General features: G+C 57.1%; 2 protein-coding genes across 3 annotated transcripts in view; one reads left to right on the top strand and one right to left on the bottom strand.

The window, feature by feature from the left end:
• The first annotated feature begins 42 nt into the window (after positions 1 to 42).
• Positions 43 to 9,305, top strand: BAP1 (BRCA1 associated protein 1). Of its 2 annotated transcripts, none has more exons than XM_039243669.1 (17): positions 43 to 309; positions 409 to 438; positions 590 to 644; positions 1,862 to 1,994; positions 2,373 to 2,492; positions 2,951 to 3,012; positions 3,096 to 3,238; positions 3,481 to 3,559; positions 4,070 to 4,139; positions 4,432 to 4,579; positions 5,078 to 5,262; positions 5,761 to 5,894; positions 6,454 to 6,932; positions 7,040 to 7,200; positions 7,465 to 7,557; positions 7,679 to 7,751; positions 7,931 to 9,305. In XM_039243669.1, the coding sequence occupies exons 1-17, from the start codon at positions 273 to 275 to the stop codon at positions 8,062 to 8,064; spliced, it is 2,136 nt and encodes a 711-aa protein (XP_039099600.1). In that variant the 5' UTR covers positions 43 to 272; the 3' UTR covers positions 8,065 to 9,305. The 2 variants fall into 2 exon arrangements, with proteins under 2 accessions (XP_039099600.1, XP_039099599.1); XM_039243668.1 differs by having other exon boundaries at positions 44 to 309; positions 4,016 to 4,139.
• Positions 9,306 to 9,749: 444 nt separating this feature from the next.
• The window catches only part of DNAH1 (dynein axonemal heavy chain 1), a 74,040-nt gene continuing 71,229 nt past the window's right edge, over positions 9,750 to 12,560 (bottom strand). Inside the window, exons 73-77 of the mRNA XM_039243684.1 lie at positions 11,987 to 12,157; positions 11,701 to 11,831; positions 11,000 to 11,351; positions 10,486 to 10,720; positions 9,750 to 9,977 (exon numbers count right to left, since the gene is read on the bottom strand). Of these exons, the coding sequence (XP_039099615.1) occupies positions 9,856 to 9,977; positions 10,486 to 10,720; positions 11,000 to 11,351; positions 11,701 to 11,831; positions 11,987 to 12,157 (1,011 nt within the window). The 3' untranslated portion in view covers positions 9,750 to 9,855. The remainder of the gene's footprint in view (positions 9,978 to 10,485; positions 10,721 to 10,999; positions 11,352 to 11,700; positions 11,832 to 11,986; positions 12,158 to 12,560) is intronic.

The raw sequence follows: 12,560 nt of genomic DNA, 5'->3' as shown, positions 1-12,560 counted from the left end.
TGCGCCGCTCTCGCCCCGCCCCTTCCTCTCGCCCGGCTCACCCGGGCGAGCGCCGGGACTTAGGGAGTCGACGCCCCGGCAGCAAGCCCAGAGGCGGGGCAGAGAACGTCGCGCCGTGGTGACGTAGTGTCGCCGGCGCGGGCGGGTGACGCTAAAGGGGCCCGTTGTCTGTGTGTGGGGCTAGGGGCCCCGGGGCGGCGGGGGCTCCCGGCGCGGGCGGCGGTGGGTCGGAAGGGCCTGGACATGGCGCTGAGGGGCCGCTCCGCGGGAAGATGAATAAGGGCTGGCTGGAGCTGGAGAGCGACCCTGGTGAGGAGGGTGCCGGGCGGGCTGGGGTCTGGGGAGGCCGGGTGGGCCCGAAACACCCCTGCCTGACCACCAACTCGCTCCTCTTGTCGCCCCACCCAGGCCTCTTCACCCTCCTGGTGGAAGATTTCGGTAAGAGCCTCTCCTAGCCGTCGGATCCGGGCTATGGGGTGGGGGTGGGGGGGGGTGGGGTGGGGGGGGGTGGGGGGGGGGCCCAGCCCTGTACCCTCGCTCCACAGCCAGGGTCTGCCGTTCCCCGACTTCTTTCCTTCCCCGATCGCAGGTGTCAAAGGGGTACAGGTGGAAGAGATCTATGACCTTCAGAGCAAATGCCAGGGGTGAGTGGCTTGGTGGCAGGGCCTTCCCTTACACCCTGAGGGCAAGGGAAGGGCCGTGGCATGAGTCCCCCCTCAAGGGAGGTAGTATAGGAATTCCAAATTATAAAATCTCATACGTGGAAGCACCCCTCGGCTTTGGGTGCCCTCCTGGACAGGGGGATATATTTGTTTTCTCCCAGTCCTCCTTCAGCACTTCCCTTTGTGTAATAGTCCCTTCCCCCCAGTACACCTCTAACCATCCTTTGGAGTACAGTTCAGCTGCCTTGTCTTGTCTTATAGCAGGAAGGCAGCCCCTTCTCTTGACTCAGATCACACAGTGTCTGCTGTAATTTATTAATTGCTGCTTTCACGAGCTCGTGTGCAGCACCTTTAATTCCTTCACAGAGGTCTTGATTGGTTGGTGTGTGGCATCTGAGAAGGTCCCTCCTGGGTGATCAGACTCACTCAGTGCGCTTGTCTTGGTGGCCCTACAGAATAGAGGGGTGGAGGGACTACTGTGCATGAACAGAGAGGTCTGTTTTCATCTCCCAGGAAAGAAGGGACTGGTGGGTGTTCTTTGCTTTCTTGACTGCACTGGGGTCCAGGCCTTGGGGTTCACAGTGAGAATTAGTGTTTAAATTCCTCCATCAGAGTTTGTCTTTTTGCCTTACCTTCTATTCCTACTCTGTCCTGGGCCGTGGGCTCCAGCTTTTCATCTCTTTTTTTTTTTTTTTTTTTTTAATTTATTTCTAGGAGAGAGAGAGAGAGAGAGAGACAGCGTGAGCAGGAGAGGGTCAGAGAGAGAGGGAGACACAGACTCTGAAACAGGCTCCAGGCTCTGAGCTGGCAGTCAGCACAGAGCCCGATGCGGGGCTCGAACCCACGAACCGCAAGATCATGACCTAAGCGAAAGTCGGACGCTTAACCGACTAAGCCACCCAGGTGCCCCCAGCTTTTCATCTCTTATCCCGGATCCGTAGACTTCATGAGGACCCAGGGTGTACCTCTGGAGCATCACAGCCAGAAGTTGAGGCTTGACTCTGCCTGCAGCAGGCTCCTGGGATGTGAGGGTTCAGGGCCTCTTTAGGCAGTGTTGGGAGGAAGCCACGGTAGAGGTGGGATCATGGGAAGGGCACCTGAGTGGTAGCACAGTGCATGGGAATAGGAGGGAAAAGAAAGAGGATGCTGATTGCCTTCCCCCACTTGGCTGGTCTGACTCTGTCCCTTGCTTTCCCCAGCCCAGTGTATGGATTCATCTTCCTGTTCAAATGGATCGAAGAGCGCCGATCCCGCCGCAAGGTCTCTACCTTGGTGGATGATACGTCTGTGATTGATGATGATATTGTGAATAACATGTTCTTTGCCCATCAGGTCTGCTTGGCTCTGTGTTCCATCTGGAGGGTGGGATGCTGCTATTGTCTTTGCTTGGGACATGGGAGTGGGGGAAAGCAGGAGAAGGAGATAGGCAGATACCAGGAGTGGTGGTTATAAAAGTTCCCTGGCAGAAGGAACTAAGCTCTTAGTTATTAAAAAAGGGAGTATCTTTAGAGCAGGATAGTGTCTGAGTCCACTCTGTAGGTCCTCAGATGCCTGGTGGGTATTTAGTTGAATGAACAAAGTTGGGTGGAGATGAGGAAAGTTGATGAGTTTTGTTATCCAGATATGACTGTCCCTCCCTGGGTCCCCATTCTTAATGAGTATGGCTGGGGGTGAGTGACTCTGTATGAGTGACCGTTCTTGGTTTCACAGCTGATCCCCAACTCTTGTGCCACTCATGCCCTGCTGAGCGTGCTCCTGAACTGCAGCAATGTGGACCTGGGGCCCACCCTGAGTCGCATGAAGGATTTCACCAAAGGCTTCAGCCCTGAGGTATGCTGCAGTGCCTCAATCCTGGCTCATAGCTTGCTGGGCAGATCTGACTCCCAGGCCCACCTGTAATGCTACTACATTGCATTTGACATTTTGAGGCTATTTCCTTTTCAAGTGACGCACATTACATTTGACCCTTAAATTTTAGGCTCAATTGTCAGGAAAGACTGAAGAGAGAAAGAAACATTCTTATAAGTGACACTATGTTAAGACTTTTTTTGTCAGGTCTTTATCAGGCCACGCTGTTCTCCAGTGTCCGCTCATTACCATGTAAGACTAATCCCGTCTTTCTGGGGCTCCAGAGTTCTTTTCTGTCCACACTAACCTTTCAGGAGTGTCCCATCTATGCTTCTTCAGCTTCCTAAAATGCCTCCAGGCCTGTTCTTCTGAGCTCTGCTTCCCACCCAGAGGCCCATCTGAGAAATTGTTTTGATGTCATCTTATTTCCTTCTCTCTAGAGCAAAGGATATGCGATCGGCAATGCCCCAGAGTTGGCCAAGGCACATAATAGCCATGCCAGGTGCGTAGGAGCTGTGGGAGCTGACGGGAATGGGGGTGAGGACGGGTTGTCCTATCCTGGGCCCTGAGTGTGTTCTTCCTTAGGCCTGAGCCACGCCACCTCCCTGAGAAGCAGAACGGCCTCAGTGCAGTGCGGACCATGGAGGCCTTCCACTTTGTCAGCTATGTGCCTATCACAGGCCGGCTTTTTGAGCTGGATGGGCTGAAAGTCTACCCCATTGACCATGGTAGGCACTCTGGGCTCGGGGCCCATTTTCTGCTTACTTTCTAGGGTTAGGGTCCTCAGGTGTTGGGACCCAGTGGCAGGGGGCTGGGTGTTGAGGACATCTGTCTCTGGCTGGATGGCACCCTGCACCGCCTGACTTCCCCAGACTCCCTGGCTCAGCTGCTCTCCATCTTCCTTCCCACTCCTGGCCTGCCCAGACTCAGGGTTCCCCACCTGCTGACTCCTCATCTTGGTCTTCCCTAGGGCCCTGGGGGGAGGATGAGGAGTGGACAGACAAGGCCCGGCGGGTCATCATGGAGCGTATCGGCCTCGCCACTGCAGGGTAAGGGCTCTGTGCTTGCCCTACCCTCTGGAGCTGTGCCCCTATTGGGAGGGACACAGAAAAGGGAAGGCAGAGAAAGGCCGGATGACTCGTGCAAGGCCATATGATGAGTCTGGCCGGGTCAAGCTTAGATCTTGGGCTTCTACCTCCTTGCCCTATTTCTCACCCAGGCTGCCTATGGCCTGCTTTGGGACAGGCTGGGGAGGGGCAGGCCTTGTGGAGCCCTACGTGGTCCAGATGTCCTGGGTCACTTCCTGACAGGCCCCTCACACAGCTCATTGGAAGGCACCAGCTCAGGTGCCTGGTGTGCATTGCTAGCTCCTGCCCACCTGTTGGGGTGGAGCCTGTACCTATGGTTGTAGTTGTGACTTCAGGGAGCCCTGCCAGATTGTATGCCTCAACCTGATGGCGGAGCTGGGTTGGGAGCTGCTCTCACGGCTGCGGCTGTGACTGCAGGGAGCCCTACCATGACATCCGCTTCAACCTGATGGCGGTGGTGCCCGACCGCAGGATCAAGTACGAGGCCAGGCTGCATGTGCTAAAGGTGAACCGTCAGACAGTACTGGAGGCCCTGCAGCAGGTGGGTACACCTCCTGCCATTCCTTTTCCCCCCACTGGGGCATGTGTCTCTGGTTCCCAGATCACTCATTATTGTGGGTCTTTTGAGCTTCAAGTGACCATTCCTTTCCTTTGCCTTCCTTGTGGGAAAGCTGGGACTTGAGGTGGGAAGGGAGAATAGCTTCCCTGTTTTGTGTTTGTGTTTGGCTGCTGTATTTCCTTGTGAGCGAACAGAGAGAGCCAAGGCCCTTTGCTGTCCAAGGGAGTGGCTGGGCTCTGCCTTCATTCCTCTGAGCCTTGGGTTCTGTTTTTAGCTGATTAGGGTGACGCAGCCAGAGTTGATTCAGACCCACAAGTCTCAAGAGCCACAGCTGCCTGAGGAGTCCAAACCAGCCAGCAGCAAGTCCCCCCTGGCGCTGGAGGCAAGCAGGGCCCCAGCAGCGTCCGAGGGTACTCACACAGGTACCAGGGATCTTGGGACCTCTGTTGACCTCAGAGCAACTGCATCATAGCTTGAGCTGGGAGGCCCAAGCAGAGCAAGTCTTTCTGTATGGAGGCACTCGGGCAGTGGTTCAGAGGCTCCTATGGGAGGCATGAAGCTCGGTGCCTACAGCCCTCTTTGGAACACGGAGGGAGAGCAGTCCTTCCCTAAAGAAAGGCGCCTGTAAAGGGCTGACACTACCACAACCCCTGAGCCTTCTCTATAATAGATATTCCCTTTTTGGTTTTCTGAAGAGGCTTTTTTTTCTCTGCCTCCCTCCATTTTCCTATCTCGTCCTTCTCTGGTTGCTGTGGGCCCATGACCTAGAGCTTGCAGACTCTTATCTCACCAGCTCCCCTCTTCTCCAGCAACGAGGGAGGAAGCAGTGTTGTGTCATGACACTGGAGAAATGGTGGGCTGGGGACAGGTTCTCTCGAGGATCTGGCTGAAGGTCCTGCCTGTGCTCCTTGCCCTCTCAGATGGTGTGGAGGATGTGGCTGGTTCATGCCCCCAAGCCCCAAGCCACAGCCCTCCCAGCAAACCCAAGCTGATGGTGAAGCCTCCAGGGAGCAGCCTCAATGGGGTTCCTCCCAACCCCACTCCTATTGTTCAGCGGCTGCCAGCCTTTCTGGACAATCACAACTATGCCAAGTCCCCCATGCAGGTGAGCTGGGAGCACCGTTGCAGGAGCCCCTTCAGGATTCTCTTGAGAGGCTGCAACAAGCAGTTCCCTCACATGGTTCCTTGGTGTTCGCCCTATACGTAGGCCTAGGTGGCCAAATTCTTCTGCTACCCAGAAGCCCCCGTAGGAGCTTAGAGAAGCAGAGAGAACTCTGACCTTCAATCCACTCACACAGCAGTGGGGCAAAATGTTTAGGGCATGTTCCTTGGCACTACTCAATGAGTTAGGTTTTGCTGGCAAAATAAAGGTTTGTGCTTCAGGGAGCTCTGTTTGTCTTAGAAGCCTTGCATAGGCGGGTTGTGTAGGTGGGCAGCAGCCTCCCCAGGAATCAGGGGGCGGTGGGCTCTGGAGCACCTGGGCTTCAGTGGACTTGACCTGGAGAGCCATGTTGGCTTTCTTTCCGGCTGTGAGTGCCATGCCCCCAAGTGCCCAGCCTGGGCTAGCTGGCCCCTGCTCATGGCTGTCCTGGCTCTGCTGCAGGAGGAAGAAGACCTGGCAGCAGGTGTAGGCCGCAGCCGAGCTCCAGTCCGCCCGCCCCAGCAGTACTCGGACGATGAGGACGACTATGAGGATGACGAGGACGACGATGTGCAGAACACCAACTCTGCCATCAGGTCAGCCTCAGCTCTGTAAGGCTTCACACTCTCAGTGCTGCAGATCCTATTCCTGAATGTTCCAGCCCACATCTGAGGTTACCCGTTAGCAGATAGCACTGAGCACCTGCTGAGTGCAGCAGCCTGTGGGAGGCTGGCTTGCAGGGGCTGACTCCAGAAAGACTCCAGGAGGGCTTGGGGAAGTGCTGAAGACATTTAACCAGACAACAAGGCTTGTCCTGTTGGGAGGTGGCCTTTTGGCTAGACCTCGAGGGATGGGATGTAACAGGGATGGAGGGGATGGGGTGGGGAGCGGCTCTGTCAGAAGACATGGCACTGGCAAAAGGCCAGAGTGAGGCAGCTGGAATAGAGGTATCCTTTGAAGACACGTGGCTGTGGCTGTGGCTGTTGGAGGTTAGGGTGCCAGGCTCGGCATGGCCAGGCCAGGCTGCAGAACCAAGTGTGAGGAGCTGCACTGTTGGTCCCTGGAGGCTAGGATGTGTTCAGGGCCACTCTGGGCACTGCTGGGTGGGGTCACCTGGCCCCTTCCCTTGGCTCACCTCTCCTTGGGTCCCCCCAGGTACAAGCGAAAGGGGCCAGGGAAGCCGGGACCACTGAGCAGCTCTGGGGATGGGCAGCTGTCGGTGCTGCAGCCCAACACCATCAATGTCTTGGCCGAAAAGCTCAAAGAGTCCCAGAAAGACCTCTCAATTCCTCTGTCCATCAAGACCAGCAGTGGGGCTGCGAGCCCAGCCGTGGCAGTTCCCACACACCCGCAGCCCTCGCCCACCCCCAGCAATGAGAGCACGGACACAGCTTCCGAGATCGGCAGTGCTTTCAACTCACCTTTGCGGTCACCCATTCGCTCGGCTAACCCGACACGGCCCTCTAGCCCCGTCACCTCCCACATCTCCAAGGTGCTTTTTGGAGAGGATGACAGCCTGCTGCGTGTTGACTGCATCCGCTACAATCGCGCTGTACGAGACCTTGGTCCTGTCATCAGCACAGGCCTGCTGCATCTCGCTGAGGACGGTGTGCTGAGTCCCCTGGCACTGACAGGTGGGCCTGGGACTGGCTCACTGACCACTTGGCCAGAGGAGGGAGGTGTCCAGTGACCACTAAGCGTCCTGCACTTTGATGGGTCTTCTCGTGCCTTCTCTTCCCAGAGTGTGGGAAGGGTTCCTCACCCTGCAGCAGACCAAGCCAAGGCAGCCAGGGCTCCAGCAGCCCGGAAGAGAAGGAGGTGGTAGAATCTGCGGACAGCAGAGAGAAGCCTGGGTTGGCCAGGCCCGGTGAGCCCTTGAGCGGGGAGAAGTACTCACCCAAGGTGAGACCCTCTGTGGCTTTCTCTTCTGATCTTGTCAGTGGGGAGGGCCTGGGGTACTGCTGCCCAGGTGCTGGGTCCTTGGTTGGAGTGCTGGTGTGAGGATGAAGCAAGGCTCCAGGAAGCCTGCCTGGGTTGGGAAGCGGCAGGGGCCTCGGTAGGCTCTGTGGACCCTGGCTGCTCATCCTTGCCTCCAGCTGCCTCCTGGCGGCGGGGGTTGGATGCTGGCCAGTACCCCCTCAGGAGCGCACTGCGGGGTTTTGGCAGGAGCTGCTGGCACTGTTGAAGTGTGTGGAAGCAGAGATCGCAAACTATGAGGCCTGCCTCAAGGAGGAAGTGGAGAAGAGGAAGAAATTCAAGGTGGGTCATCTCTCCAGCTGCTGGTCCTCTGCCATGGTCTTCCCAGAGCTGTGACCCCAAGGTCAACTGATGGCTGCTACAGGGCGATGGGCTGTAGTGTCCTCATCCTTCTCTCCCACAGATTGACGACCAGAGAAGGACCCACAACTATGATGAGTTTATTTGTACCTTCATCTCCATGCTGGCCCAGGAAGGTGAGTAGACGCACTGCATGCCCTGTTGAGGGCCATGTCCCTCAGGCCTCTTTTGGGGCTTGAACGTCTATGGGGCCAAGGGAGCAAGAGCCTCAGCTCTTGCCCTGAGGCTGTGGCCCATTGAGTGGGTGGCTGCTGGGCATCTGGCCACCTGTTGAAGGGCCTCTGCCTCTCTGCAGGCATGCTGGCCAACCTGGTGGAGCAGAACATCTCGGTGCGGCGGCGCCAAGGGGTCAGCATCGGCCGGCTCCACAAGCAGCGGAAGCCTGACCGACGGAAACGCTCACGCCCTTACAAGGCCAAGCGCCAGTGAGGACTGCTGGCCTGTACTCTGCAGCCTGCTCTTGCCGCATGGGCCTCACAAGGGCCCCTTTCCTGCCCCACTTTCCTCTTCCCAGTATTACTGAATAGTTCCAGCCAGAGAGCCCAGACCCCAGGAATGGGTAGGCTGGATTCCCCGCATTGTGTCCCGGGCCTGGTAGGGCAGGGCAGCCCCGTGGCGCTTCGGAAGCAGCAGCCGGAGCTGGGGCACAGTGAGGTGTGGCAGCTTCCTCCACAGCCGGCTGTGGAGTGGCAGGACCTGGCCTTTCTGCCTCGGCAGCAGAGTATATATTTTACCTACAGAGACGTCTATTTTTCTGGGCTCTAACCCATCTTGCCACCACTGTGTTGACATAGCCAGCTTCCTGACTGCGTTCTTTCCAACAGTTGTCATCCTGGTGGGCCCAGGTCCCCGCATCATGCCCGGTCCTGCCTGTAGGGTCACATCTGGAGGCCTGGGGTAGGGGGGCATTGGGCCCTGCTGCTCTAGCCCCACCCCCCAGTTGTCCCTATTGTGAGGAAGCCAGGTCTACTCTTCCTTCCTCCTGGGAGAGCTCCAAACTCAGGAACCCGGCTGCTGGGCTGGATTGGGAGTGGGGGTGTCCTAGTTGGGGTGGGCAAGAGGCCTGTTGGGGTCCCATGGCCTGAGCAGAGAGAAGTGTTTGAGCTATTTGTTGGCCTGTAAACTCCCTTCCTGGCTTCAGCTGGGCTTGTCAAGACTGCTTTCTGCAGCAGGGCTCTGGGGCGCTTTGCCTTCAGTGTTGTAGCCCTGGCGATGGGCTCTGTCCCTGGAGCCTGGGCCTCAGAGGAGCCTCTGCCCAGCCCCTCAGTATTACCGTCTCCCTCCTAGGGATAGCAGAGACTGGGCTGCTTCTAGGAAGCTGACCCCACTCGGCTGTCCCTGCCACGCCAGCTTCCTCAGCCTCTGCAAGGCACTCAGGGTGGGGGACAAGAGGACTGAGAACCAGTTGGAGCCCAGTGTTTCCAGAGAGCCCAGTGCCAAGGGGCAGTGGGCCCAGCACTGTCTCGAGCTGGGCCCCAAACATAGCCCCATGAGCGCTGCCAGATGGCTTTGAAGGTGATCTAAGCAGGCCCCTTATCTGTACATAGTGACTGGGGTAGGGGATGGCTGGCCAGTACAGCAGCTGCCTCTCTGTGCTGAGCACAGCCTGACTTCTCTGGCCCCTGTAAATATTGGATCAGTAAGTGAATAAAACTCTCCTAAGAAATGAACTCTCCTTTGGTTGCTGGCCTAGGACTTACAGGCTAGACTGCGGTGGGAGTAAGGACCTAACCAAACCTGGGCCCAAGGCCCCGAGACCAGAGAGGTGAGAAGTATGCATTCTCCGGGCCTAGATTCTTGGAACCCTAGACCCAGGATTTAGGACCTGAGCTGAGGAGGGGCTTTGTGGGGGCTGCGGAACCTGAAGAGTCGTGTGCAAGGTCCACTTTGAGAGGAGAGAGCCATGGTCTTCATCCAGTTCTGATGGCCTTGTAACCTGAACACAGGCCGGGGCTCTAGGTTGAGGAGGCAAGTCCCTGGAGGGGGCCCTTGGAGGGCTCTGCTCTACCCTTGTTGCATTCGGACAGGTCTCGCAGTCAAAGCTGCTACCTCTGCCACTTTCCCACTGCTAAGCACTTTCACTCTTGAGGCTGCCTTAGCCCCTGACCCTCACCGTTTGCCTGGCAGCCATCCTGCAGAGGGGCCCTGATCTAAGCAGCTGAGGCTCAGCCGAACTGCTTAGAAAACAACTTTAATGGCTCCGACTCTTCTGTCTTGAGTCTAGTAGTCCAGGGCACAGATGAGGGCTACCCCACGCTTTATCCAGTGTCGCTGGGGCTGGTCAGAGGGGATCTCCACCGCAATGATGTAGTTGGTGGAATGGCCCGTGGTTGATAGTGTTCCTACAGCAGGCAAGAAGTGGGGAGGGTTAAGTTGTCTGCCATAAGAGTAGGAACAGGGTAAAGGCAAGGGACTCAGCAGACTGAGCTGGGGACAAGCAGGGGTCCTGACCCAAGAAAATCTGCCTGGTGAATGGGTCTGGCCAAGGCTTACCCCTGTCCGGGGTTATTGCACTGATAAGTGAGGACAGCAATGGGAGAGTTGATACCACTGCTCTTTCCCTCTTGGACCCAGCCCTGACTCCAGCTCTCCCCCAGGCCCTAGTTACCCCCCTGAGACTTCAATGGCAGGCTGGGGCTCCCAGGACCCGCTGGGTCCGCTGAGGGAGGCAAGAGGATGCTGAGCTCGGGCCACTTCCCACAGACCAAGCCCAAGCCCTAGGCATCCCCCTGCCTGCTGATGGTCCAGCTCTGTCCCAAACCGGTCACTGCCAGGAGTGCTGACTGACCTCTGCGGCCCAATCGTGGGCCCCCACCTGTGGTATAGGCTCCCTGTCCCCCATGCTTGTACCTGCCCGGGTCAGCGTCTTGTAGATGGGGCACAGGTAGAAGTCCTGGTCCTGGATCTTGCGGTTGGGTGTAGGCAGGAGCCAGATGACAGCCATTTCTGTGTATAGCTCCTTGGGCCGAGATTCAGCCAGCTGGAAGGCCTCAGGGTCCCAGCGGGCCCCTTCCAGAAACAGTCCATGGATGTAGCACCCCTCTTCGGGCCTTTTCTTGAGTTCTGACACCGACTGGTGCATTACCTGTGGTGGGCATATAGGCATGCCCCCACCTGCATAAACACTTGGAATCTGGGTTAGGATTTGGGTCAGAAGACAAACTCCCTCCTGAGAGCCCTGCCTGCCCACCCGTCACCCACCACATTAGCTGGTGTCCTGCCCCTAGGAATTTCCATGGGGCTCATGGACTTGTCTGGCTTGGCTCTCCCTGCCCCCCAAACCCTACTTGGGGCTACTGACTGGCAGCCAGCTGTGGCTTCCTGCCTGGGCCATACCCTGGCCTGACCCTGGCTGTGAGCAAACCTTGAAATCAAACGAGATGGTATCGATGGAGATAACAGACTTGCGGGCAAAGTTCTGCAGTGTTCCTGTCAGAAAGGCCTGGGGGAAGAAGAAGCCACTGATCCAGAAGACGGCTGGGATGCCGCCCTGGATCCAAGTCTGCAGGAAGTCCAGACGCTGCATCAGATCCATGACCCATGAGGACAGAGGCTTGAGCGAGGGGTAGGCCTTAGCTTTCCAGAGCTCAGGCACAGTGTTGTTGTACAGGCTGGTAGCCATCAGCTCCAGCTGTGAGGACATCACAACCAGCCCCTTGAGTGCCTTGAGCAGGTCTCGCAGCGTCTGGGTGATCACCTGCAGCAGCCGGTTGTACCTGTAGGTCCAGTGGCAAAGAAGCAGACAGTGGTCTGGGGCCATGTGGCAGTATCTGAAATTCCCCAGTTGTAAACCATAGACTGAAAAACAATGGCAGAACATGGGGGCTAAGAGCACAGAGCTGGGTCGGGCAGCCTGGGTACTGATCTTAGCTCTGGTTCTTACGAAATGTGTAACCTTACATCACTTAACCCTTTTGGGCCTTGGTTTACTCATCTGTAAAGTGGGAATGATACAATGTGGACTTCTAGCACTTGGCATGGCACCTGGCCCATAGTAGCTGAGCTGTCATTTCTTTATGCCCCAGTGGCATCATAACCCAGGACTGGGAGTGGCAGGGGGATTACCGAATGACCTCCTGTACTAGCACCGTGTTCATTGACTCCTCATACAGCACTGGGTACTTGGCCGTTACCAACTGCAAGTTGATGGGCTCAGGAGACTGGAGCAGAATATTGTTGGCTACATCCTCCACTATCTGTGGGGGCAAAGAGACACAGGGAATCAGGGCTTGGCTCTTAATTCTTGCAGGATTCCATATGTACAGTCCCTTCCCACAGGGGAGCAGGTAGGATAGTGGGTGGGAGACTGGCCCTGCCCAACCCCTAGCTCCTTTCCCCTGCTGCCACCTACCTCCTCCCGGCCCTGGCCACCTATGGAGGACGATTTGGGTTGCAGCTGGATGATAGCACCTAGCAGGGCATAGGTCTCGTTCTGGGCGAAGGTAATGTTGGCATTGTCATGCAGGCCAAAGATCTCAGGCATGTCATTGAGAGGGAGGCCCTTGATGTAGGAGAGGTAGCCCTGGAGGGTGGGAGAGCCGCCGCTGCAGCCAATGGAGGGCACTCTGGCAGAGCATAGCTCCCACCTGTTTCCCCTAGTTGTAATCCTCATGCATCTCCCTCTCCTTGGGGCCGCATGGCTTCTGAAACACAGTGTGGGTGACCTTTGCTTCCTGCCCAGCCCTCTTCTTGCCGCCGTCCTGCTCCCTGCTCCCTCATTTGGCTGCTCAAATCAGTCATGCCTCCCTCCTTACAATGATGACCCGCACTCTGAACACCCAGCCCAGCCCTGGCCAGCTCCTCATACCTCTTAGCCGAAGGACCATTTTCTCTGGGAGCCCTCCCTGACTGCATTACCTGGGTCAGGCTATGACCTTGGAGGAGCTGCCCCTGCCTCCACTGAGTAATTACACTCAGGCAGTGGC

The sequence above is a fragment of the Hyaena hyaena genome, unplaced genomic scaffold (assembly GCF_003009895.1).
Source record: "Hyaena hyaena isolate Hyena2069 unplaced genomic scaffold, ASM300989v1 scaffold_231, whole genome shotgun sequence".
In the NCBI taxonomy this organism is placed as follows: domain Eukaryota; kingdom Metazoa; phylum Chordata; class Mammalia; order Carnivora; family Hyaenidae; genus Hyaena; species Hyaena hyaena.
Note: the sequence above shows the minus strand (reverse complement) of the source record. Positions and strands in the feature narration are given on the sequence as shown.

What these genes read in the sequence shown, in the direction of transcription:
- BAP1 (XM_039243668.1), top strand. Translation starts at nt 273, where the DNA reads ATGAATAAGGGCTGGCTGGAGCTGGAGAGCGACCCTG. An exon ending in TACTGGAGGCCCTGCAGCAG is followed by an intron (nt 4,140 to 4,431) that starts GTGGGTACACCT and finishes TTCTGTTTTTAG; the next exon opens with CTGATTAGGGTGACGCAGCC. An exon ending in GGGAGAAGTACTCACCCAAG is followed by an intron (nt 7,201 to 7,464) that starts GTGAGACCCTCT and finishes GGGTTTTGGCAG; the next exon opens with GAGCTGCTGGCACTGTTGAA.